This window comes from Nothobranchius furzeri, chromosome 10, assembly GCF_043380555.1.
Source record: "Nothobranchius furzeri strain GRZ-AD chromosome 10, NfurGRZ-RIMD1, whole genome shotgun sequence".
Taxonomy (NCBI): domain Eukaryota; kingdom Metazoa; phylum Chordata; class Actinopteri; order Cyprinodontiformes; family Nothobranchiidae; genus Nothobranchius; species Nothobranchius furzeri.
The window spans coordinates 53,923,076-53,950,368 of NC_091750.1; the positions used below are offsets into that span (position 1 = coordinate 53,923,076).

Sequence of the window (27,293 nt, forward strand, 5' to 3'; positions counted from 1 at the left end):
TTATCATGAAGTGAGATACATCCCAGAATTTGAAACTATCCCAATAGAATAGTTTTATTTAAAAAAACAGATGACTGGATGGGTTAACTTCCATGTATGATTCTTTTACATAGTTTTCTTTCAGATTACTGGGCCCCAACAGTTCCATTAGTCTATTCAACATCTCATATCACACAAAAATAAATTTCATAAAAATTTTAGGAATAAGAGAATTTTTCACAGAGCAACTTGCATGCAAATGTGAAATAACGCTCAACTTCCTGTTTTTGACACCATTTATAACGATTACATATTCCCAAAGATTTATCACCTAAAATACTTAGTTTAGTTTTCAGTATGTGTTAATTCATATTAATAAATTGCCTGAAGAATTAGAATAAGCATAGTGACTGTCTATTATGGAGCCCCCCCCCCCCCCCCCAGAGAGAGACAGAGAGAGAGAAATCCCTCAGGTAACATTTTATGAATTTTATTTATACGATAATAAAAATGTACTTTTATTTACCAACAACAAATAAAACAAGCACTGACTTAGAGCTTCCTAGAAGCTACAACAAACAGATAATCATATAAACACTGAAATCAATATTAATATTTCAGAAGAACATGGGAGTTGTTCCTGCCTTGTGTCAAGAATCAACAAACAAATCCAAGACGTTTGCTAAATTAGCAAAGATAAATGTGATGCAAAAGTGTTGTCATCTGTAATAAATAATGAAGGTGCTAATCTCAGTTTATTTTAAAAATAAATAAATAAAATCTTTAAGTACAATCACAAGGTGCTGAGACATAGTTGTCAAGTACAACAGGACTAGTAATGACACAATGAAGGAAAAGCAGCTAGTGCAGATCAAAGATTCTCCCTGAAACTGACGAGAACAAGCCAGACCTTCCAACGATGACTCCACATGTTTACAACAACAATAATAATGGCACGTTTTCATCAGTGCAACAAACACTTCCATTCAATCGCCTACAACAGAAGCCCCTGCTGATGTTCGACAGAAGAAATACACCCCAGCCTTCGTTTGACTGACACACACACACACACACACACACACACACACACACACACACACACACACACACACACACACACACACACACACACACACACACACACACACACACACACACACACACACACACACACACACACACACACACACACACACACACACACACACACACACACACACACACACACACACACACACACACACACACACACACACACACACACACTTCAAGACTAGGAATCATAAAAGTATATTCAAAATGTTCACAAAATCTACAGTTTACAATTTTTTATCACCACATTTGATCTGGACTACAAACATTGGGACATGTGGATTTGTGGTGAAAAATCAGGGTAAAGTAACTGCTATAAACGTGAATGAATGCGGAAAACAACACATTTGAGATTTCTAAGGACAATTAGCTTAACCGGTTTTACTCTAATGTAGGATCAGGCAAAGCCGCCAACGAGAACACAATCAGCAGTGGTTTCAGTCCTAGTTGGAGTCCAACGTCTCCAACTAAATCGCTGCTGCTTCGTCAGATCTAAAGTTACCACATCCAAGCCTAACAAATGACATTTGAAGCTTTTTAACTTCTTAAACTGGTGATAATTATGTGAATGTAGAAAGTGAGAAGATGCATTTTAATTAAAAATGAAGGGAGTCTGTCAGTTCGATACAGCAGTCTCTGCCCCAATGAGTGTGTCTGACATCAACTGCTTCCATTTGTAGAGCTGCTACTGGACAAATATTATCTTAACCTAATTCAAGCACGGAGTGTATAAAAATGAGAATTACGATCTCTTTCTCAGATGAACAAGGAGCTTCCTTCATTAAGCTTTAAATGTGTTGAATAAATGATCTTTTTCAATAATCCTACTAAAATGGGAATACTGGTTGATGGTTTGAGTTTAAGGCTAGGGACATTCATCTCTAAAATCTCACCCGTTCCAGAAAATGGGAGGAGCGGAGGAAAGTCTCACTTCACCTGGAAAATCAAAACGCGTCTTGTTTTAACTCGTGTTATTTGTGCTTTGTTGTGACTTCAAGTGTTTTATTTATATTTATGTCAAGGACATCTTCACATATTTGGCTTGGTGCGCTAGCTAATGTTCAAGCAGAGGAACAGTTAAGGTGGAATGAAATTTGACAGATCTTTCTGAATTATATAGATTTATATTTTATGGCTGTGATTTGACGTTAGTGCCGGTGACCACGCCCAGCAGTGATGTCATGAGGTACATAGCGCCATGCAGCATATCGATTTTCATTTGCTTATCATTGGAACGTGTCGCTTCTGATTTTTTTGTTTTGTTGCATTATTTGGAAAAAAACCACAAAAATATATTACGTAAAAACAGAAACTATACTCACTGAGATTTAAAGGGTCACATTTTAAGACATCTGCACAAAATGTCTGCAATTTCTATACAAAAACATTTTCTTTGTTAAGTGTTTAAGTAAAAGTGAAACAAATATCCATTTGTGTTTTGGTCCAATCAGGAGCGAGCGCGTCCTCGGAGCTTCACCACCACGTGATTTTAAACTCGTAGATGGGCCTCTTGCAGTAGTAGTGGTTAATGAGGTGTTTGTCACAGACGCCGATGCACTGCTGCTCGGCAGCGATGCCGCGCTCTGCCAGGTCGCCGACGATGCAATGCAGCAGGTCATAAACATCTGCCACCGCCTCCCATGGCCCAAAGGACACGTCCACCTCGCAGTGGTGCTCGAAGAACTTGGCCTCGCTCTCCGAGCGCTCAAAGCGCAGAGAGTTAAAGAGAGGACGCTCGTACGGCGTGATGGGCATCTCCTCTTTGTAGACACAGATCTTCAGCTTGGCGAAGCGTGCCTTTTTTTGCATGGCCCTCCGTTTGGCAATCTCCACAATGCGCTCCAGATTGTCTGAAATGAGACCAGTTACATTAATTAATGGCGATTTTAAATATTTATGCTTGTTAACGGAGCTTGTGATCAAGTGGGCACCATTGTCTCTTCTTAATTTTTGTCTATTTTCAAACCGATTTTGTTTTGATTTGAGCTTTTTTCATTTATTCTTATTTAAACCTGTTAATCCCCATTTCTTGTCCTCCAGGCTCCTGTGTGTTACTAGGTTTTATCATTAAAGCACTTCGCTCAACACGTTTAAATTTTAGATGTGCCCTATAAATAAATCAACTAGACTTTAGTTGTTCATGTTGTAATGTGTGCACCTCAAATCATGAATGAAATTTTAATGCTGAAAGCAGCAGGGAGTGTTTCTACTGTCCTAAACCAGACCTGCATCTACCCCGTTTATGTTCTCGACTTCCTTTCTGGTGTTTTTGAGACCAAAACTGATTTAAACAAATAAAGTATTTTCTTTTCTTTGCAAAGGGTGGTGTTGGATTTCACTTTACCTTTGTAGTAGGGCATCAGATCCAGGAAAGCCTGCCGGACCTTCTCCCCTGTGAGAGGCTGGATGTCCTCGAGGTTGTCCAGCAGTGGGCCGATGGAGTAGTACTGAGCCTCTCTGTGCACTGCTCGGACTCGGTCCCGGTGAGGAAGCTCTCCTTCTCGCAGGAAATTTAGGATGTCCCTTTGGATCGAAATAAAATGTTGTTTCACACAAAGAATCTTCTACTTAATGACACCCAAAACAGTTCATTATCTTCTCCAACTGCCAAAATGCGAATACAATTTTTTTCTACTTGCTACCAAATCATCTCATGAACCACTGGTTATATGAAGTCATCTTTAGATGCGTCGACAACCTTTTGGAGCAAGCCTAATTCAATATGGCTGCCACAGCAGATCAGAGCAAACACCAACATGGCTTCAGCTCAGTCATACATTCAGCTACCATCTCCAGTTTGGATGAAAACATCTATTTAATCTCTTGTTTCTGTATTTTATCTGCAGGAGTTGAATGATTTGTTGACTTGTGAAGACAAAATAACAAATATACAACATGCAGGTTTGAAGGTTTCTGACATGATCAAAACCAAACCAAGATGTTTCATCGAGACAAAAGTCTCTGACGCTCGGCCACATTCCAGCTCTCATTCTCTTCATGTTTAAATCTTTAATTATGGCTCACACAAACACGCGTTACCCAACTGACCTCAGACCAACCCTTGCCTTACATAAGCCACATGTCTCTGCTCGTTATCACATTTATATTTAAAGAAATTTGCTTTTGCTTTTTGGACCATCCATCCGAAAGGCTCGGGGGACAATCGTGCTGGTCTGTTTTGGTCCAGACTGAAGAGTGTTTCTGTGCATGCACGGTACCCAGAGGATTAGAACCAGGCATGGAGTGAACGAATCACATTTCTAGAGGTGTCATAAACACGACATCCAAACAGAACCTGAAATTTCATACAAAAACAAAACAAGTACCCTCCAGTGGTCGGTTGCAGTATAAGCCGCCTCCAGACACATAAATGCTGCTTTCCTGATTAAGCAAAAAGCCACACAATGGCAGAGAGAGAGGGGGTCCTTTATTCTGTTAGGGAGACAGTGAAACTATCTTCTAATTCCATCATCCATGGAAACAGAAGTGGTGTTAGAGTACCAGTTGTGCTGCTGGATGACTGCAGATCCAGGGCAAAGCTAGCTGAGAGGAGTGCGCTCGGTCGCCTTAAGGTGGAGCTGGAAGTGGAGGGTGGTCAGCGCCTTGGGCTTCCTGACAGGGTTGTGGAAGGCGGGGGTGGTCGCCCCTGGGTCCCGGGTCGCTGGGTCCCGGGCTCGGCCGGCTAGGGGGTGGGAGGCTGCGGGCGGGCCTGTGGGCTTGCCGCTGATATCTCCAGGGACTCTGCCGGCTGCTGGTTGTGGCCCCCCGGGGAGATCCTCTGTGCCTCTCGAGGGGGGCGGGAACCTTCCTGGTTGCAGTCTCCTTGGGGTTCCTGCGTTCTGGGGCAGCGCCTGGATCTCTGGGACTTGGAGCTCCCCCCGTCTCCTGCGCATCTTTGGGGGCGGATCTGTGGTCCCTCACACTCTCTGTTGGACGCTCCTATAGAGAAACCTTAAATAAACAAGCGCGTGTACACACACAGGTGCTCACATGGTGCTCTCAAAAGTATGGGCTTGGGCACGTTAAACACAGGTCTTAAGACTATGGTGGGCACATAATGCATTGTGATTTATTATAGTGATTCTTCAGTTAAGCAATGTTGATTATATATATATATATTTTTTTTTTCATCAAGTTGACGCAGTGATAGGTAGATCTTGTTGTATTGTTGTTGTGTCCCTTTGTGTCCTTTTTTTTCTCTCTTTTTCTGCAGGTCTAGAAGCAGACTCTTGTTCATTATTGTTTATTTTTGTGGAACCCCCCCCCCCCCCCCTCTCTCTCCCCACCTTTTCTTTTCCTTTCTCTTTCACCTCTGTCTCCATGTCTGGTCGGAATTACAAAGCATTCAACAACAATAACAATAAAGTTTTAAGTATCAGGCGTGACATTAAAAGCAAACGCTTTGATGCTCCACCTGAGAATAAATCTGTAAGGCTTGTCACCAGCATTCAGACATCAATTCTGCTTGCTTCACAGCCAGACAGGACACGATAAAAAAAAATAAATAAATAAATATATATATATAAATAAAGCTTTGATTTGATTTGATTTGGGTGGATGTGGAGGAGGATTGCTGAAGGGAAGGTTTGGGCATCAATTGGAAATGGGACTAACTGTCAGTTTTTCCCGGAATCGTTCAAATTTTAAAATTTTGATTCCTAGTTTTGATTCCCAGGCTGACAACCGGAAGAAGAATCCGAGGCCGATCTCTGATAAACGCCTTTCTGAGCTGATCACACCAGCTGTCGGTCGGTCCTACTCTGCAGCCTGCAGACACCCTGACAGCAGGATCGTGTCCCCTTCCCTTGCCTCAACTGCGCAGGCACGCAGCGGCAAAAAATGTATACAAACGCATCTGTCGTACTTTCACTCCCGAGGTGTAAAGTTGCATCCTGCAGCGAAAAATACGGCACGGAGGAAGCTCGTTAAAACGTCAACAGGTGAATTTAATAGAAGTTTTAAAGAACCAACTCCGGGCAGTGTGAGGCGAGTTTGGCTCACTGCAGAAATAAAAACACAGAGCATCAACAGTCAAACGCAGCCACTCACCAACTCTCGTGTGTGTGTGTGAGTGCGACTGTCAGAAGGCTGAGTAAATAACCTGTAAAATATTTAAAGTCATCATGATAGCACGTCCTCTAGACTGGTGGACCACACCAGGTTCTGCCTACTAGGAGCTGATGGGGATAATAAATAAATTAAAAAAATCTCACAGCACACAAAGTTGTGAGATTTTTACTTGGATTCATAGATTGTTACTGACAGCAGCCACATTTAAGTTTCAGTTTCCCTTTAACTGAAGCGTTGCTGCAGCATGTAGGTGTACACCCTGGATGTGATCATCCTGAGCATTTTAGTTGAAAACAGCTGGACTTTTCAGGTGATGTTGAAGATGTTTGCCTCTCATCCTAGAGGCTTCTTTACTTCGGGTTGTGGTCAGAAACAAAGACACTGATTGTGCTGCAAGTTTTTTCCTCCTTTCTTTCTTGAAAACATGTTTTTGTCTAAATGAAGGAGTTGTTAATGTTCATAGAAATAAAATTCATGTTAAAATTCAGGTTATTTCATTAAGTAAGACGTGTGGGTTAGCTGGCTCATTTAAAACATGTAATGTTTTTGGATCCTGCCACTTGAAAGAATCCGAAATCGATGGGAAGCAGTATCAAAACGAAGAATTGGAATCGCTCAAACTCAAACGATGCCCGACCCTATTGAAGGGTGGAGACAGAGATACATCTTGTATGATTAATGGATGTCTCATTAAACGTTTGAGAGGATGATGTGACCAGGGGAATAAAGAGGAGGTAGCTGTAAAGGTGTGCCTGGTCAATCTGTGATCTCTCACTGAACGGCGTTTGCATACACAACATTTATCCTGCTAAGCTTGTATCTCCAAAAGGAGGTCTGAGTTATCATCTTTACCACACGGATAAAAATGTTTGTTACAGAAATAAACTTGGCTCTTGCATAGAAAATGCAACTTTAATGGCCTCTTCTGTGCTGCAGCGTTCTCTGTAAACACTTTAGTTTGTACGTGTGCACCAGTTACCAGACACAAGTGATTTGTGTCATCTGCAGACCGATGCAGTTAGGCACAAAGATATACTCTGAAACACACACAAAACTCATGACGGTTAATTAGTTGAACTCTTTCAGGATTTCCTCCTGGCTCCATTCAGATCTCCTCACATTTCCATAATGCAGGAGGACACGGCTATAATAAAGCCCACCATGTCATCACTGTTAATCCTACCTCAGATAAATCAGGAGAGCCTGTGTGTCAGCTAACGAGCAACAAATGGGAAAAAGCAGCAGCACAGAAATAGATACGTAAATCAGTTTAGAGCACAAGGGTCCAGTCAGCTTCACTGAATGATGGATTCATGCTACCTGTCAGGATATAACGAGCTGCCGTCAGCAGCCTGAAAACCTCCTAAAATGCAGATTTTGTCCCGATTTTAGAAACAAAAACTTCAATCATGATTACATTACCATTTAAAAGCCTCTTTCTCCCACACAAAATCTTAATCCATACTCAGAATAATCATCTAAAAATCTGTCTGAATAGGAGCTCTCATTAATGATGAAGCATTATTTTAAACTGTACGAATTCATTCCAACTTGCTTGAGGGTCTAAAAGGAAGATTGTGCACAAGGCTGCTCACCCAAAATAAGTTCCATCCCGATCGATGAAGTAGCGCCCGTCTGCATCCCGCGGGATATAGTGACGCCCGCTGAACATGGCAGCCAACATGGTGTCCTCGTATCGCCGCAGCGTGGACAAACGCGTAGTGAAGAATGTGCCCCCGACGTTCAGAGAGATGACCTCAGGAAACTTAAAACATAAAAAAATAATAAAAAAAACTGGAATAAAAACTGGTAAGAAACAACACTGACATGCTCCACGTAGAGCTAATTATTGAGAAATTATGACCATAACTGCATATTTTTCAAAAATTAAACAACCTGTTGCAAGCTGTGCTTTATAAACTATTTAAAGATGCCTATTTAACACAAACACTTGATTGTTTTTATTAAATATGGATGATGATATAAAATCATCTAGGATATAAGTAACATTAGCAGAGCAAACCACAGCTCTGTTAATGTCTGCTAATGTCTTTGTGCCATGGAAATGTAAGGGTACACCACAATCACGTCAGGAGGGAAATTTGATCCCAGGAGAGAAAAATGGAAAACAAGATGTTAGTCAATACTGTTTAACGTTGCCTCTCTAACCAATATGATTTCAGCATTATTCAACTGAAATCTTTGTTCATGTATTTAATTGCAGAAACAGCTTCATCGTCTCACAATGGGACAGGAGCCAAATATATAGTGTGCAGTGGGAAGAGCTAAATGCTAACAGGCTACACAGCATCCTCTTGATCATCTGTTTTAACAAATCACTGATTTGTAGCTGAAATCATGAAGGTTGATCCTTTTTAAAGGGACTTTTGGGCAGCAGTAGCTCAACAGGTTGAGCGGGTTGTCCAGTAATCAGAAGGTTGCAGGTTCGATCCCGGCTCCAGACAGAGAATTCTGCTGTTGTGTCCTTGGGCAAGACACTTAACCCACCTTGCCTGCTGGTGGTGGTCAGAGGGACCGGTGGCGCCTGTGCTCGGCAGCCTCTCCTCTGACAGTTTGCCCCAGGGCAGCTGTGGCTACATTGTAGCTCATCACCATCAGTGTGTGAATGTGTGTGAATGGATGAATGATACACTGTAGTGTAAAGCGCTTTGGAGTCCTTACTCTGAGAGGCGCTATACAAGTGCGGGCCATTTATCACTTTTACAGAGTTCTGAATTTTATGCTCGCGATTGCCCCCTCTGGCCAAAAGCGTAACAGCAGCTTCAATAGGAGGCTCGTGCACGAGGCGCGCATGCTGTACGTGCACACTCCTTAACGAAAATAACAGCTGAGACGAAGCTCTGCGAAGCTGATGGGGGTCAGCTTCACAGAGCTCAGAGAGCTTACAGTCCCTTGTGTGTGTGTGTGGGGGGGGGGGGGCGGGGGGCGGAGGACAGAGTACAGGAGAACACGCAGCTAATTAATTAAATAATTTGGTTCTGTACCTTTCTCTTCAGCGCAGCCGACAAAGGTTTATGATGGGTCAGTCTTCCTGCATGCTCAGATAATTCCCTTCCCTTGCTTGAAAAATTGTTCCAAAATGAAAGTTGAACCCACATTTTTTTTATCTGTGAATTCAAGTTCACTGCTGTTCGGCGAGTCTCAAATAAAAATTTGGGCATCTTACTGTAAAAAAAATGTACCATTAATGTAAAAAAGAAACTCTAAAAAAACTGTGTTCTCACCCGGGTCTCCAGCACTAGAGTCCGACGTCTAACTAGATGAGCTAAACCACCACTGACGTTTTTGGTATCTGTAATATTTATATCCTTGATTACAGCTAAAACAACGTTCAAAGAATAGTTCGGAGCGAAAATGGCTATTTTGTTGCTAATTTGCAGGAAATGTCTAGAAGAAAGTAGCTAAGGGTCCTCAGAAATGTAGCTAGGTTCATCACTAGGCGTTAGGAACAGCGACAAAGTCGCTGAGTTGGCACTACCTCACTCTCTAAAGCTACTGATAGCAAATGCTACGGGCTATGCCTGAGCGTGAACGCGCATGAAGCAGCCTGCTCGACACGAGCAGCTCTCTTTTTCTGTGATTTTACAGAAAAACAGGCAATCACAGTAAAAATGCCAGGGCTCATTCTACAGGACCGGGGCATTGCAGGATAATGTATGAAGAAGAAATTTATTATTTCTATACATGTTTTGGCTGTCATACTTCCATAATGCCCCTTTAGGCAGCTAATAAATGATGACGTCCGTTTTGTTTGCATGTTAGATGAAAGCGTATGAATCAGAACAAACCAGGCTCACCTAGTTTTAGCTCCAGGATGCTTTGTAGCATCTTGAGAGAAAACACAACTCAGAAAGTTTTCTAGAAAAGGTGTCCCAATACTTGGCATTAAAATGAACAAACAGAGCAATCTGATGGTTCATATCAAGTGGTTTATCCTCCCAAAATATAAGTTAATGAATGAATAAATAAATCTGTGGTTTGTTCGTTTCCTCTGTCAATGTGAATCTAGCAGGGCTACATAGCAGTTTGAAGCATTAGATCAGAGTTTAAAGTGACAGTGTGTGTTTTACCTGGCGATAGGGGGCAGTACATACCTAAATCGTTGCAATCGAGCCGTATTTTTGTGTTGGAGTTAGACCTTACCAATGGATGCCCATTAGGGTCAAAAAGCCCTGGGGAGTGCAAACTTAAGCAAAACAACGAGCACATCAGACTCCCTTTGATCACTGACAACAAATGAAGAGGTAAATGTGTAAAACAACACTTAAGAATGGAGAAAGTTTGTAACCGTTTGTGACAAATTAGTGAATGCATTTTATCCTTATGGGCTCCCGTAGGAGGAAACATGGCATCGAATATGGCGTCGTCCAGAGACTTAGGCAGTTTCTCTATGTCAAGGCACCTAGCCTACGAGGCGATGTCTTGCGAGGCCAGGCTCCTTGCTTACTAGGACACAGTCCTTCCTTGGTCAAAGAAAACAGTTAAATGGAACAGACTTGCATCACGTGACTGCTGCTTCCACGGCGGTCATGTAACGTCACGTGACACTGGAGATAACGTTATATTTTATACGTATAAGTTTCTATATAAATATGTAACGAGCCTTTTACTTTTTAAATTGTGTATACATTTGTTAAATATACAAGTGAGTTGGTACAGGTGATCCCTCGTTTATCGCGGTAGCTGCGTTCCAGACCTGGCCGCGATAGGTGAAAATCTGCGAAGTAGGGACACCATATTTACAGTATTTATTTAACAGGTACGTATTCAGTATTCAGACTTTTAAAACCCTCCCCTTACATAGTACTGTATTTGTACTTGTTTTTTTTAATAGTTTTATTACAAAAAGTGCATTTTATGATGAAATTGATGAAAAAAAAAAACAGGAATTTCTTGATATTTCGCATAGAAAAATACCTTGAATCGGTGAAAAACACTGCGAATCGGCGAATTTCCCTTGAATAAGGCTCCAAAGAAAAAATCTGCGAAGTCGTGAATCCGCGATAAACGAACCGCGAAGTAGCGAGGGATCACTGTACTCACTAGCCACCGAAGCTACAACTACTAAGCAACTAACCAACCATAGATAACTTCTTTGGATCTAAAAAAAAAAACATTTTAAATGAGTTGACTTACTTTTAAAATTGAAATTTACCCCCGAAGTAGCTGCCGGCTTCTGATCTGCCATACTTTTGAAATTACCGCGGTGTATTCTGGGTAGTTTTTTGACCAAGGCCACTATTTTTCCAACAACTGGCATCATTTAATTAATTTTCAACAACATTTTTTATGGATATCTCAAGAAATTATGGTAAAAAACCACATATTGTTCCTTTAAAGTACTTGAACTTTAAAAATGTTTTTAAAAAGACTGAAGACCTTACTTCCTGGCAGATAGAATGCAGTTTGTGCTTTAAAACAGTAATCTAGTAACATCATCTGAAGGAGCTGCAGGACAACTGAGCTATATGCCTATATGTGTGTGATTTAAAGAAAGAACAAACACAAACGCAGCAATTCTCTGATAAATCTGTGGTTATAAAGAATCAGATACCAATTAAATGCAGTAAACATGGCTGCTAGGACTACTGGGAGGATGTGGTTCCTGGGTGGCTTAGTGGCCTAGTTAATGGAAAACAGAAAAGTTTTAATTCAAGAATGAATTCATATTACATTTAGTGGGTAAAGAGATCAGGGACACAAATAAGATTAAGCTTACTAAAACCCACGTGACCTAACTAACATCCAATCAGCAGAGAGAGCCGCGGATAAGCCAATCACAGAGCTCCGTATTAACAGCCACACATACAAACAGTAAAGTTATGAAGCGAAAAAGTAGGCTACAGGGTGTACAAGCAAAAAGATGGCGATTTTTCTCATGTTAGGAGAATTAACATTACTTAGTTTTGGCAATGCAAATAAATAAATATCACTTTTAAATAATAATTTAGCTGGCTCTGGAGGTGGTAGTAGCAGTTTTCTGTGTAGCGGGGAGGCCTACCTCTTGCTCCTGGGCGTTCAGAGAGGTGTGGTGCGGCTTGCTTGGTGAGGGGCACGCCGGCTTTCGCACGTCTTCCTCCGCAGGTTCCGAGCTTGACATGGCATCGCTCGGTCTGTCCACTTCCCCGGCGGCCGAGAACACCACCATCACTTTGGGCAGAGGCAGCGTCCGCCTTTCTTGAATAAACCGCCTCACCCGTGTCGTAGCAGCGGCAGGCAGCGGGCTGAAGGAGAGAGCCTGACGCTCCCTGCTGCCGCAGCCCTCAGAACCGTTGGAACCGCTCGAGCCATTCTGCTGCATGCACGCGGAAGGGCCAGCTCTCGGCGCGAGAGGGTGACAGCAGGAGCCAGGGCACGCAGACGTTCCTCGGGACAATAACAACAACACGAGAGGGTGTGGCTCCACGGGTGAAGGGCTCAGCCCCCCGTCACTAGAGCTAAAGGAAAGCAGCGGAACAACGCCTCCTCTCATTCAAACCACTAACAGCATGAGTAGCACATGCTAAACACTCATAACCCCAACAGTAGCAGGCTGGGTCGGCTAGCCCCACACGATGGTCAGACCGTACGTGCTTTTACGTGCGAGGGGACTGTGACGTCATGACGTGAAGACTCACAAACTAAACTATTTTATTTAGACAATATAAAATAAACAAAGAATTGTAAAAATACATCATTGTATTTCATATTACAACAAATTATATTTAAAAAATCAGAAGTCGTCAAATTAATTAAAGGTTGAACAAGTGTTTAGTTTTCCATGATGGATTCCATTTTTTATGGAAATGAGGCCAACAAGCTGTTGGCAACCACTGATGGCCCTGGATTCATTTTACCTTGAGTTTGTGACTGCTAAATGTCTGACACTTTTACTTGTCTGTGTGGCTGCAGCTACTGTAGTTCTTGCAGATGGCTGACATGTGTTTGATCATCGTGATGCTCATTTAGATTATTTTATATTTCCCCATCTCCATCATTTCCTCATTTTATTTTCACTGAAAAAAAATTCCATCCCACTATTTTGTCCTGACATCTCATCTGACAACCAGAAACCCTTGAGCATAATTTAGTTGTAATAAAACTTTCTATATTTTTAAAAGTGTTTTCCTTCTGGAGAGAGATTTCCTTTGTCTTTCATCCTTTCTGTTACCAGGTAGAAGTCATTGCATGTCTCCATAATTTGAGCAGGCACTATCTCTGCTCATTCTGTGCTTTTTTAGTCTCCAGCTCCTCTTTTATCCTGTTGGTCTCTTCGCATAAAAGTTGCCTCAGCGTTCATACTACAGAAAGCTTCTCTGCTCTCCTAAGATCACTTGTCTCATCTTTCTGCAAAACAAGATCAAAGCTTGCTAAACTGTCTCATCTCCTGCTGGTGCTTTAAATGAGAAGCACTCCTGTACCTGTGACACTTTCGAGATTTGGGTATAAAAAGCTTCACGAGGCATCACTAGCAGAAGAACAGAAAAATAAAATTGGACCTAATTGAAAACAATAAGAAGAAACCGTGGAATAAGGAGACACGGATTGGTAATTACTAAATTGAGATAAGTTGGGCTTATTAACTCCACCAGAAGTTGTCCCACAAAACTCACGGTGTCCGACTTTGTAAAAACCAAACTGAGAAGAGTTTGAGAAGATTTCTTTGTTTATGAAAATATCTTCTTCCACATTCTTCATAGTAAAGAAAAACTAGTTTGAATTGGGCCTAAAGATCTAGCCACATGGACATTTCAACATCTTGAAAACTTTGCCGTTTTGCAGACGCGGCCCACATACCTTCATCTGCTTTCTAGAGGAAATCCAATGTATTAAAACTCAAATAATTGTAGATTTAATTCCTTCATCATTTCCCAAAAAGTTTAAAACAGATTGCTGCTGAAGAACAACTTTTAAATTATAGAATAGCATTTAAGTAACATAACTTGGCGTTTATTTTAACTGTTTTGGTTTGTTGTATGAGTAGAACCTAAAAACACCTTTGCTTTATTGAAAATATTTTATTCAAACATGGTTCAGCACCATGAAGAAGCTCAAATCCTTCCTGAGAGAGCTAGCTTTGACTAGCACAGCTTCATATTTTCTAAGCATACTTTTTAAAATCGGTAGCTCGACTTGGAATGAATGTGGTTGAAAGCAGGTGACCTAAATCTACATCTTGACCTTAAAAGCATGTAAATGTGTTCGAAATCCAGACACCAAAAAAAACATCAGTTCATTAGCCGTGCTCTGTGACCATTTAAACCACACTGGTGTTACAGGAGCTTAGCGGAAGTGGGGTGTTGTTGAAAGAGGAAGCTGAGGCATCATCTGAAGAGCAGCTGCAGTCTCAACGCGTGAAGAATGGCTGCTGGACCTCTGAAGGTAACGCATCAGATAATTGTGTTTGTGTAATCGCTTTAGAACGTCTTTTAGGAGATCCGAAGGCTTGGCTAGATATTTGTGAGATTTCTGAGAACTTTAAGAGGAACCGTGAAACTATAATGTGAGAGTTTGATCAGCAAACACCAAGAGGCCAGTTCAGAAGAGTGTTTTTACTCTTTTACAGGAATAACTATTAATATATTAATCAGGCTAAATGTTTTCATGCATATAATGAATGAATAAAAGGGTATGAATCATATACACCGAGCTACCAGTCGTCACTGCAGATAAATAAGGCTCATCAGAAGTTTAATAAAGGCAGAAAAAGTGGAATATTTTAATAATGTTGTTAGAATCAAGATTTTAGCAAACAATTTAATTTAAATATATTCCAGAAGCACCTTCCTGCCGCCAATGAAGGAAGCTTTATGATACAGTAAGAACAAATATTAGGATGCATAAGGATAAAAAATAAATATCAATAAATATAACACCACTGAAAAGAAAAAACTAACATAAAAAACGCAATAAAAACACTACTAACATTAAAACCGAGACCTAAAGTGCAACTTTTAAAACAGCAGGGAAGCAGATTTTTCCACATTAACCTATTAAACATAAATCTGAGTTTTTATTATTATTATTATTATTATTATTATTATTATTATTATTATTATTATTATTATTTATACAACTCACATTTGACAAGAACAAATGAAACACAACTAAAATTGATTTATTTTTTCATAAATAACACAATAATAACCTGAGAGTATATATTTATTGTTCCAGTAAATATAAAAAAGTAGAAAAAAACATCCTTCAAATAAATGTTGAATAACTGATATTAAATGTGCAGATTGATAAAAATGATTAACGGGAGAGAAGAATCAGAGCTCAGAGTTGGTCGTTAGCAACACCAACAATTACAGGTGGAAAAATGGAACTTAAAATAGAATCATCTGAGAAAATTACATGAAAATGTAAATAATTTAAATAGAAATCAAAGCTATTTTTGAGAGTCAGACACTTTGTTCCACGTTACATAAACATTTGTGTTGTATTTGTCGTAATCGTAATCCCGCCGAAACAAGAACAGGTTCTGTTGTTTAAACACTTAAACACACTTGTGCTTTTTGACTCTATAAGCGGATAAAAGGCTGTTTGGTGGTTAAAAATCAGAACTCATAAAAAATTGCACCAGAGGAAAGAAAGACCAACAACAGCAGCCTGTAAATAAGCTGCTGTCTGACTGTGATGGAAAACTTTTCACCCACTGGAACAGAAGCTACTTTCCGATGACACAAAGACCAGACACAAGGCTAGGAAATTATGAATAATAACAAACCCATCTGTTTCATTTGAACTTCCTTTAAGGGTTTAAACATGGGTATTATTCATACAATAACATTTTCTGCTTTAACTTAACAGTTAAGTCAGTGATTTATTAGCAATTTAACACACTTTGTTGTATTTTTAGAATAAATGTTATCATTAAAGGTAATATCTCATTTCTAACTATTAATAAACAGATTTGATCACACAATCTCTGCACTTGTAATGGTTTACTTACAGTAAACGGAAATTAACTTTATTTGTTGTAAAGTACAGGTGAAACAATTAGATTATGGTGCAAAAGTCAATTTGATTCTGATTATAAACATATTTGAGATAGACTCATTCCATGCAAAGCCAGATATTTCAAGCGTTTATTTGTTATAACTGTGACGATTATGGCTTACAGCATAACGAAACCCCAAATTCAAAATCTCAGATGATTACATTGTGTAGAGGTTTAATATTCTAGGCTCAAAGTGTCACACTCTAATCAGCTAATCCAGAACAAAGTGTTCCAGAGCCTTTAGATGGTCTCTCGGTCTAAGCTGAAACTTTGCACCATAATCTAATTGTTCAAGTTTCACCTGTTTTCACTGATGGGGTACATGGCATTGTTTCCTGACAGCAAGAAGGTTGCTGGTTTGAATCCCGACTGCACCTTTCTCCATTGAGTTAGAATGTTCTCCCCATGCATGCATTGGTTTTTTCCTGGGTATCCGGCGTCCTCCCAAAGCCCCAAAACATATATGTTTAGTTCATTAAAGACTTTAAATTGTCCCTGTGAAGGACTGGAAGCCTGTCCAAGGTGTCCCCCACCTCGCTGTGACTGATGGAGACAGACACCAGCTCTCTCATTATGTCCAATGCGTTTAATCCCTGAAATATAAAACAATAAATATGTATACGTTTTTAACTGAACAATTTATTATAAAGATAATAAACTATATAAATATCAGTTTGTCTTAATATGTAATTATTTAACAATATAAGACAAACAGACAAATACAATTGGCCCTTGACATCAGTAGACCCTCCTCCAGCAGGCAGTAGAAGAAGAAGAAGACAATCTTTTATAGAGCGCCTCTCAAGATAAAAATCACGAGGCGCTTTACAAAAACAAAACAAAAAAAAAAGTATAAAAAGATTTTAAAAATGTTTAAAAACATGTTTAAAAGGAGAAAAGAACAAAATATGTAAGGAAAGGGAGAGAGAAATGGAATAGGAAGTAGACATGTATGGGACTGGTTTGTGATGAAGGTACTAATCCTGATACTCCATCTGACTGCTCCAAGGTCAGAAGTGGTTTGTTGCTGATGTAGTGGTCTACATGGGAGTAAAATTGCATTTTGTTTTCTTTAAAAAGTGATTCAAGCAAGCTAAATTAAAAATAACAACAATTCAGGCTCCCCCAGAGTCACAGAATCTGATGGTTGCCATACAGACATGGGCTCGCATAAGAACAGCTCTGCTGAGCTGCAGTTCAGGTCTAAACGTCCAGAACCACGTCCAAGCTGAACCCTCTTCCACTTGCTTCGCTAGCATTGCTAGCTAATATAGTGTGTGGTGTTTTATGGTGAAAAACTTGGCAGTCTGTACGTTTCTTGATTTATTATTATGTGCAACATCACAGTGTCACCTCACCACTAACAAGTAGAAACTTCCAGGGCCCCAACATTAGACTTAGCTGCATTCCCAGACAACAACTCTGTCATCTAAACGTTTCCCAACAAGAACAGACTCTAAACACAACACGTAAAACTACTCCTTAAATGAGATTTATGAACAGAACATTCCATCCATGGCACCGGGCAACTCAGCTAGCTTGGTTTTCTGTTCAGCTGCTTCGCCGAGAATGTGGGACACAGAGTGAAACGGGGGCAGAGACGTTCAGAGAAGCAATTTGATGGATGGGTGATGAGCCAATCATTAAGAATGGGGACCAGCACAGTGATTGGTTGAGATTTTATCAGGTTTGAGAGGTAATTAAAAGTATTTCTTTCAACCAAACATTTAATTTATTGGTTGCCATCAGTTTGTGAAGATAATTTAAAGCAATATGGCAAAAAATACAAAACATCTCAGACTGTACCTTTAATATGAACGTTGTTTTGTGCTTTTCTTCATTTTATATTAATTATTAGTGATGGATTCACTTAATTACCTGCAGATGGCTGACATGGCATGTTTGGTCATTGTAATGCTCTGATATTCTGCTCCATCACATATATACTAGTGCACTTGAATGAACGCTTGCACACTTTTGCGAGAGCATGAGTGGTCTGTGTCATCTGCACAGATATTTTCTGATTAATGTTTCATAAATAATAACCCATAGTCAGCTGGGAAATCTCAGTCTTGCATCATTTAGATCTAGTTTATGTGGACTTAAAGTGCAAATATTCTTGTACATGTATTTCTGTGTTTCTCAGACTCAGCAGCTTCTTGAGAAACAAAGCAGAGATGTGGTCTGAGACAAAGACAGCTGTTCACTGTTTTTATATGTCAATATATACAGCACGTCACCCAAATCAACATTTTTTTTCTGATAAACTATATAAATGCGTGTCTCATCGTGCTGCAGACACGTGTAGTCAGTAGTTTTGCACTTTAGTGCATTTTAGTTAAAATTTAAATGTTCTGCCTAAAACTGTCAGTGTTGGGCCTTATTCAGGTAAAAACTCTGCACTGCATTTGATTTTAAATTTGCCATCACTATTGGCTAAACGGTACACTATGACGTTAGCTGGTACATTATGATGTCAAAATGTCATTGTGATCCTGTGTGTGTGTGTGTGTGTGTGTGTGTGTGTGTGTGTGTGTGTGTGTGTGTGTGTGTGTGTGTGTGTGTAATTAAGTGGCTCCACCCTCCCGATCTGCCAGACGACAGCATTTGTTGCATTTTTCAAACAGGAAGTGGGAGTGAAGTGAGGGGTGACTTGCTCTTTAAGATATGTGTTGGGGAGTAACTGAATGCATGTATTTAGAGTATAGTATTTAGAATAGTAAAGATGAGTAATTGTATTCAGTCACAGTTACTATTTTTAAACATGGTATTTAGAATACAGTTACTTTTGTATTACCATTGGAATACTTGTGTTTTCCACTCGTAAGATGAATAAATACATTTCGGGCAACGTGTGTCTCTGCATTGTGTAGGCTATCTATCCCATAATGCCCTTAAACAATGTGCCTCTGTAATGCTATGGCTGAAACCATGAGAAGCATTCACAACATAAGTGGCCAGGTATGGATTCAGACCAGGAGGTGGAGTGGGTGGAACCACAACCACAGCCAAATCAACCTACTAGCAGCGAAAGAAAATGTGCTTTCACTTCCTGGAAATTCAAGCAAAGTTTTACTGTAAAAAAGGAGCGAGGTGCACGAAATTTGACAGTGCAGTGCAATCTTTGTAACCCAGCTAACAACCTACTAGCTGCATCCAAAGACTCAATATCTAATCTGAAGAAACGCCTTAAAGGGATATTCCACCCAAAAGTGAAAATGTGTCTATTACCATATTTCCCCAAGTTAGATAGGTGAGAAAAAAGCATTTTGTAACTAGCGCAGTAATTCTCCTGATCCGGCAGCAGTCCGTTTGCTTTTGCCTAGCATATAAAAAATAGAGTCAATGGAAACTAGTAGCATTTTGGTTGCAAATGAATCATTAATGATACCAATTATTCCTGGTGAGCTCAACAATCATGTCGACTGCAAATGAAAAGTAAGAAGTAACACGAAGGATTTGCAGGAGCCGATATTCGAGTGTGTTTGTTAATGGAAACCGGAGACTTTTTCAACCACTGTGTTAATACCACGCACCATGCAGTGGCGGCTTATAGCAGTGTTTGTCATAACCGTAATGTAGTCCCAAGTCTAAACTGGCTCCTGCAAATCCTGTACTGTGCTGCTTACAAAATGCTTTTATCTCACTTATCTAACCATAGGTAGAGAGAGACAACCAAAGAGAATATGGTAATAAACAAATGTTCACTTTTGGGTGGAATATCCCTTTAAAGTAAGTTATTTTTATAAACTGCGTCCTCTAGAAAGACCCAGTTTATAAAAATGATTGATGGTAAATGGCCTGTAATTGATATAGCGCCTTGCTGGAACCCCCAAGGCACTTTTCAACACAACCAGTCATTCACTCATTCACACACAAATTCCCACACTGGTGGGGATGAGCTACGATGTAGCCACAGCTGCCCTGGGACGCGCTGACAGAGGCAAGGCTGCCGAGCACAGGCGCCACCGGTCCCTTCGACCGCCACCAGCAGGCAACGTGGGTTAAGTGTCTTGCCCAAGGACACAAAGACAGCGACAGACTGAGCGGGGCTCGAACCTGCAACCTTCCGATTACGGGGCGAGCACTTAACTCCTGTGCCACCGTCGTCTGTTTTGCTTTCTTAGTGCTTTATTTACCAGCGCCTGTATGGTGTTATGACAGCAATGCTGTGCTATGTTCAACCACTTTCTCACTTTATTACAGAAAAAGAATCTGTTAACACTTTGACAAGGTAACAAAAATAATTAAATTGTTTAATTTTCCCAGTCAGTTCTGATTTCCTGCGTGAGCAGCTACCAACGCACATTTTGATATTTAATAGACTTAAATGCTGATTTTAAGGGGAAGTATTACAAGTATTTAGAATACAATACCAGGATTAAGCAAAGTAATGGAGCACGTTACAAAATACATTTTAAAGCAGGTATTCAGTTTTCTGTAACTAAATACATTTACAAAGTATTCAACCCAACACTGCTTAAGGCTGAGTTTGACTGCTTTGAGGAACCAAACCAACTCTCTCAGGTGCACGTTCAAAAGTCCTTTATAAACAGCAACGCACGGGGGAGTGAGACCCATGCAGACAGCAATCAGTGTTTCAGTTTTGTTTGAGCCAACCACATCCTGTCTCTGTTAAGAAGAAAACTCCACTTGCCGTGAATAACTGTTGACCAGGCTGAATGAACCTTTAACTGTGTGTGTTTTAGAGATGACAGGAGACTCCAGTTTGCTGGCTGCAGTCCTGACTGTGGTGTCGGTCATATCGCTGAGTCTGCTTTCCCTTCTGTGTTTGCGATGCAAAAAGAAATCCAGTAAGTGTTTTTTTTTCTACAAAGTGGACCAGTATGAGATATCTGTGAGAGTTAAACCTGTTGCTCGTGTGGGCTGTTTCTTATCTACAAAATGTTTTTTTTTTCTTGGTTCATTTTTCCTAAGATTCAAACAAACTAAAAATCCACTTACAAAGAGAAATTAGAGTTCTTCTATTGTTGCCAGGTAAAGTGATTTATCAGAATTTTACCATGAGTAATCTTTTGCTTCATCTTAGTACATAGGTCCTTTGATAGATGTAGGCTTCATGCTGCAAACGTGAGCGATATAGCAGCGGAAACCAGCAGATCACAAGTGGATGTGGGTCATGCTGCTGGACCAGATAGTCTGAAGTTGGCGGAAGTGTCTAAAGTATTCACGTTCATTACTCGGGTAGAAGTATACATTCTACACAGACGAGATAAGAAGAAACAAATCAAATAAGAATACAAAGTGAGGAAAAATACAAAAAATATACATAAAATATTTTCCTAGAGTAGAATAGACTTTATGGATCCCACAGTGGGGAAATTCGCTTGTTACAGCAGCACCAACACTTAGGAGAATAATTTGTAGAAAAATAATAACAAAGGTACTTGTATATACATACACATAGGCAGTAATCTGGGATTGTAACCTTCGACCACCAAAAACCACAAATAAATAAGGAAAAAACTTGGGTTCCAACACAATGCATTATGTAAATCCTGTATTGAACAAGTATTGAACACATAATGAGTATTGCATTGGTGTTATTGTGTACCAGGATAATGCCAGTACAGCTTAAACTGAGGAGTTATACACTCTTATTGCAGAGGGGATGAAAGACCTACGGTAGCATTCTGTTTTACATCTGGGATGTCTCAGTCTGCCTCTGAAGAAGCTGTCCATGGAATAAGGAATGGTTTCAAAACCACCTAAAGTATAAAAGTGATGTAAAAATGTTGTTATGCCTCTGGTAGGGCCACCCATGGCAAACAGGTCCTAGGTGAGGGATCAGACAAAGTGCAGCCCCAAGACCTCTTATGATGATTACCACAAATGCAGATAGTGTTTCCTCGCCCGGACGTGGGTCACTGGAGCCCTCCTCTGGAGTAATGGTGGCCGGGCTTTCACCCATGGAGCCCGGCCAGGCACTACCTAAAGAGGAAACACGTGTCCCCCTTCCCTCAGCCCCGCCACTTGTGAGAGGGGCCAACAAAGTCTAGTGTTATGGGAGATGGGTGGTAGCCAAAGCTGGGAACCTTGGTGGTCCGATCCTTGGCTACAGAAGCTGGCTTTTGGTTCCTCTCTTGTGGGGAAAGAGTCTGATTTGGTGTGTGGGATTGAGACTTCTATGCTCGTCATGGATTGTTCATAATGAACACCATGTTCAGGCCTAAAGGTGTCCATATTTGCTGTTGGCATCAAGATACCTTAGGCCGCAGCTCGTTGATCAACTTTGCTGTTGTCTCATCTGACCTGCGGCCACGTGTCTTGTTATCACTTGGTTAAAGAGAGGAGCAGAGCTGGAAGCTGACAACTACTTGATGGTGAGTTGGTTTCGATAGTGGGGGAGGATGCCGGCGGTTAGATTTGCAGGCCCAAACTTATTGTGAGGGTCTGCTGGGAACATAGCAGCCCACAAACCCGTTGGTGGACACTGATGGTTAGGGATGGTGTCAAGCTGGAGAAGTTATTATATTGTGTTCTTATGACCTGTGGGACTGATAGGTACCAGCAGTCCAAGCACATTACAGCTTGGGTGGTTGTAGAGGCAAAAACCGGGTGTGGGAAGGATTCTGTGAGATCATAGAGACTTCTATATGGCTTTGAGGAAATTATGGTCCACCATCCAGCGCCTCAGGAGGGGAAGGCAGTGCTGTACCAACACTGTTTTTTTTTGGGGGGGGGGGGGGGGTGTCGTGTGCAGCTGATACAGGATGCTGGATTGGTGGGCAGAGTACTTCAAAGACTTCCTCAGTCCCACTGGCATATCTTCCAATGAGGAGGAGGGGATCACACTCCTGAGCCTCCCTGATAAAGTCTATTCAGGGGTTCTGGAGAGGAGGGTCCATCGGATAGCTGATCCTTAGATCCAGGAGGAGCATAGTGGTTTTTGTCTTGGCCATGGAACATTGGACCAGCTCTTTACCCTTAGGAGGGTCCTGGAGGGTGCGTGGGAGTGCCCCCAATCAATCTACATGTGTTTTGTGGATTTGGAAATGGCGTTCTACTGCGTCCCTCCGGAGTATGGTGTACCAGGCCCTCTGACACGAGCTGTTAGGTCCCCGTATGAACGGTGTCAGAACTTGGTCCGCATTGCTGGCAGTAAGTCAGGCTTGTTAGTGGTGAGAGTTGGACTCCACCAAGGCTGCCTTTATCATCGAATCTATTCATAACTTTTATGGACAGGATTCCTAGGTCAGCCAACGTGTTGAGGGGATCCGTTTTGGTGGCCTGCGGATCAGGTCTCTGCTTTTTGCAGATGTGGTCCTGTTGGGTTCATCAGAATGTGACGCTGCAAAACAAGTACTTATTCAAGCTCATTTATTGTTTTATGCAGAAATCATGCTGGAGTCTCAAATATATGACCCACAAATTTTGTAAGTATGGCCATTCAGTTCACTTCAAGTTGAGTTTGGTAGAAATGCTGACAGATTTATTATTTTTCATGAAAACTCTGTGTTGGCAGCCAACGAGGCGGGAGTAAATTTGCAGTTATCCGTTCAAAAACAGGTAAAGACTGGTTCTGATCATTCGTCTTCACTTTTTGATCATTGCTGCACTTCTGTTTAAATGTGTTGTTGTATTTTTCAGTCACCAGAGGAAATCTGATCTCCTCAGACACAGAGTATGTATGTATGTACCATGTTTGTGTGTGGACTTAACCAGTTAACACTAAGAATCATTAGAGCACAATCCATTTTTATTCTGTATTAGATCCCGTTTATTGTGATTAGTCTCAGGGGTGAAACCCAGCGTCCACATTATTTAGCATGACAATCAATAATCTGTTCATATTTCTTCTTTAAAATCTACATCCATCCATCCATCCATCATCCACCCATCTTCATCCGTTTATCCAGAGTCAGGTCGCGGGGGCAGTAGCCTAAGGCGAGAGGCCCAGACTTCCCTCTCCCCAGCCACTTGGGCCAGCTCCTTCGGGGGAATCCCAAGGCGTTCCCTGGCCAGGTGAGAGACATAGTCCCTCCACCATGTCCTGGGTCTACCTTTAGGTCTCCTCCCGGTTGGACGTGCCCAGAAAACCTCACCAGGGAGGCGTCCAGGAGGCATCCTGACCAGATACCCAAGCCACCTCGACTGGCTCCTCTCGATGTGGAGAAGCAGCGGGTCTACTCCGAGCCCCTCCCGAATGACCGAGCTTCTCACCCTATCTCTAAGGGAGATACCAGCCACTCTTCGGAGAAAACTCTTTTCGGCCGCTTGTATCCGCGATCTTGTTCTTTCGGTCACTATCCAAAGCTCATGACCATAGGTGAGGGTAGGAACGTAGATCGACCGGTAAATTGAGAGCTTCGCCTACGGACTCAGCTCTCTCTTCACCACGACAGACCGGTACAACTCCCGCATCACTGCAGATGCAGCACCAATCCGCCTATCGATCTCACGTTCCAGTTTTCCCTCACTCGTGAACAAGACCACAAGATACTTAAGCTCCTCCACTTGGGGCAGGACCTCATCCCTGACCCGGAGAAGGCTTTCTACCCTTTTCCGAATCAAGACCATGGTCTCAGATTTAGAGGAGCTGATTCTCATCCCAACCGCTTCACACTCGGCTGCAAACTGCTCCAGCGAAAGCTGAAGATCACGTTCTGATGAAGCCAACAGGACCACATCATCTGCAAAAAGCAGAGACCTGATCCTCAGGCCATCAAAACGGATGCCCTCCACACCTTGGCTGCGCCTAGAAATCCTGTCCATAAAGGTTATGAACAGAATCGGTGACAAAGGGCAGCCTTGGTGGAGTCCAACTCTCACTGGGAACGAGCCCGACTTACTGCTGGCAATGCGGACCAAGCTCTGACACCGGTCACACGGGGACCTAACAGCCCGTATCAGAGGGCCTGGTAACCCATAGATCCGGAGTACGCCCCACAGGGGCCCCTGAGGGACGCGGTCAAACGCCTTCTCCAAATCCACAAAACACATGTAGACTGGTTGGGCAAATTCCCACGCACCCTCCAGGATCCACCTAAGGTTATAGAGCTGGTCCAGTGTTCCACGGCCAGGACGAAAACCACATTGCTCCTCCTGAATCTGAGGTTCAACAATCCGACGGACCCTCCTCTCCAGAACCCCTGAATAGACCTTACCAGGAAGGCTCAGGACTGTGATCCCCCTGTAGTTGGAACACACCCTGCGGTCCCCCTTTTTAAATAAGGGGACCACCACCCCGGTCTGCCAGTCCAGTGGGACTGCCCCCCGATGTCCACGCGATAGTGCAGAGCCACGTCAGCCAACACAGCCCCACAACATCCAGAGCCTTAAGGAACTCCGGGCGGATCTCATCCACTCCTGGAGTCTTGCCACAGAGGAGCTTTTTAACCACCTCAGTGACCTCAGCACCAGATATTTGAGAGGCCAACCCAAAGTCCCCAGATTCTGCTTCCTCACTGGAAGACATGTCGGTGGGATTGAGGAGGTCTTCGAAGTATTCCGCCCACTGATCCACAACGTCCTGAGTAGAGGTCAGCAGCACACCGTCCCCACTGTAGATAGTGTTGGTAGCGCACTGCTTTCCCCCCTGAGGCGCTGGATGGTGGATCAGAATATCTAATCTGAACCTCTCAACCTCACACACCAACTCAGGCTCCTTCCCCACCAGAGGTGACATTCCATGTGCCAAGAGCCAGCTTCTGTAGCTGAGGATTAGACCGCCAAGGTCCCTGTCCTCGACTACCACCCGTCACACACTGCACCCGACCCCTTTGGCCCCTCCCACGAGTGGTGAGCCCATGGGAAGGGGGACCCACGTTTCCTCTTAGGGCTCCATGGGTGAAAGCCCGGCCACAGGAGCTCGCCAACGTGCCCCACCTCCAGGCCTGGCCCCAGAGGAGGGCCCCGGTGACCCACGTCCGGGCGAGGGAACACGGTTTCCATTTATGTAATTCGTTATTAGAGGTCTTCGGGCCAATCTCTTCATTTCAAAATAAAACCAAAGATTTAACTCAGTATACTAAAACTGCTTTCTAGTGAGACTCTGGAGCAGTCTGCCTTCCAAGACGGTGAGCACCTCATGAGTTTTCATATAAAAATTATAAATGTAACAAACTAAGTGTTGAGATGATTTAATAACCATGTCTTGCAGGTGAAACGGAGGAACAGGGCGACTATCTGAACATTACAGGTCATTTACTTCAAACTTTAATCATATTTATTTCCAGATCTTTCCAGGTTTTTTAAATGCATGCATCTTATTTCCTCAGTACCAACAGTCAGCTCCAACCTGGAACATGATTATGTGTAAGTCTTTTTAAACAGGATTTGCAATCAGCTGATCAAAAGTGTCATGCCGGCATGGTTTTTGCAACAGCAGGGAGCCCAGATGTGGAATGATCTGCAGGATAAAAAAAGAATTATTCCTATATGATCACATATTCTTGAGCAGTGGAGGTTCTGGTGGTCACATGTGTACATTTTAAGGTTTCTCCAGTGTTTTATGTAGGATAAATGGCCCCAAACTCTGGAGGAACTTCAGAGAAAACAAGTCTGACAGTAATCATTAACTGTCATTTAAGCATGTTAAAGATGTAAGGGTGGAGAGACCACTAAAGCTCTGTTGGTGTCAATTTTGTAGAGCTCCAATCGCTGTGGCTTTGTATGAAAATCAGAAGAACAGAACACTTGGTGGGTATTTCGGCACGTTTTCTAGTCCTAACTTGGTTTGTTCCGGTTGTTTACAACATGTGTTTGTTTTAGATGATGAACAAACTCCCGGCATTTATGGAAATGTTTTCCTGTCGCTGTCAATAGAAGAAGGTAGATCCAGTTTTCTTATTTCTGATTTCTCAATAAGAAAAGTTCTTATTCAAATATTAAAACTTTATTAAAGCAGACGATGATTATGAAAACGCTGCATTCCTGCAACAGATAGATGGTAAGTCTCCACCAAGTGATTAGTAGTTCATCACGATCATGCTCTGTTTAATATGAATTATTGTTGTTTCAGATGAACCAGATTATGTGAATGAAAATGGGAAAAGCTCCTGAACGCACCACCACTCTGATCCACGAGTTTGTGTAAATATTCAAATGTTTATCAGACCTGCTTTGAAAATCTGAAGTTCCCATCTACTGGAAAATTAAATCCACTTTTATTACCCTTGCAGCTGAT

General features: G+C 41.8%; 2 protein-coding genes across 2 annotated transcripts; one reads left to right on the forward strand and one right to left on the reverse strand.

Moving 5' to 3' along the window:
• Window positions 1-453: 453 nt before the first annotated feature.
• On the reverse strand, window positions 454-12,724 carry kctd7 (potassium channel tetramerization domain containing 7). Its single transcript, XM_015961236.3, has 4 exons — window positions 12,164-12,724; window positions 7,737-7,906; window positions 3,416-3,594; window positions 454-2,921 (listed from the first exon to the last, which is right to left on the reverse strand). The coding sequence occupies exons 1-4, from the start codon at window positions 12,632-12,634 to the stop codon at window positions 2,545-2,547; spliced, it is 1,197 nt and encodes a 398-aa protein (XP_015816722.3). The 5' UTR covers window positions 12,635-12,724; the 3' UTR covers window positions 454-2,544.
• Window positions 12,662-27,287, forward strand: LOC129152533 (uncharacterized). The gene is made up of 13 exons (XM_054731123.2): window positions 12,662-12,727; window positions 14,421-14,523; window positions 20,854-20,958; window positions 23,502-23,541; window positions 23,631-23,674; window positions 23,756-23,789; window positions 26,153-26,184; window positions 26,268-26,306; window positions 26,386-26,422; window positions 26,757-26,806; window positions 26,879-26,938; window positions 27,015-27,056; window positions 27,129-27,287. The coding sequence occupies exons 1-13, from the start codon at window positions 12,662-12,664 to the stop codon at window positions 27,167-27,169; spliced, it is 693 nt and encodes a 230-aa protein (XP_054587098.2). The 3' UTR covers window positions 27,170-27,287.
• The last annotated feature ends 6 nt before the right edge of the window (window positions 27,288-27,293 follow it).

What these genes read in the sequence shown, in the direction of transcription:
- kctd7 (XM_015961236.3), bottom strand. Translation starts at nt 12,634, where the DNA reads ATGAGAGGAGGCGTTGTTCCGCTGCTTTCCTTTAGCTCTAGTGACGGG. An exon ending in TGAACGCCCAGGAGCAAGAG is followed by an intron (nt 7,907 to 12,163) that starts GTAGGCCTCCCC and finishes TTATGTTTTAAG; the next exon opens with TTTCCTGAGGTCATCTCTCT. An exon ending in TCTGATGCCCTACTACAAAG is followed by an intron (nt 2,922 to 3,415) that starts GTAAAGTGAAAT and finishes GTCTCATTTCAG; the next exon opens with ACAATCTGGAGCGCATTGTG.
- LOC129152533 (XM_054731123.2), top strand. Translation starts at nt 12,662, where the DNA reads ATGCTAAACACTCATAACCCCAACAGTAGCAGGCTGGGTCGGCTAGCC. An exon ending in AGTTATCCGTTCAAAAACAG is followed by an intron (nt 23,675 to 23,755) that starts GTAAAGACTGGT and finishes TGTATTTTTCAG; the next exon opens with TCACCAGAGGAAATCTGATC. An exon ending in AACCTGGAACATGATTATGT is followed by an intron (nt 26,423 to 26,756) that starts GTAAGTCTTTTT and finishes TCAATTTTGTAG; the next exon opens with AGCTCCAATCGCTGTGGCTT.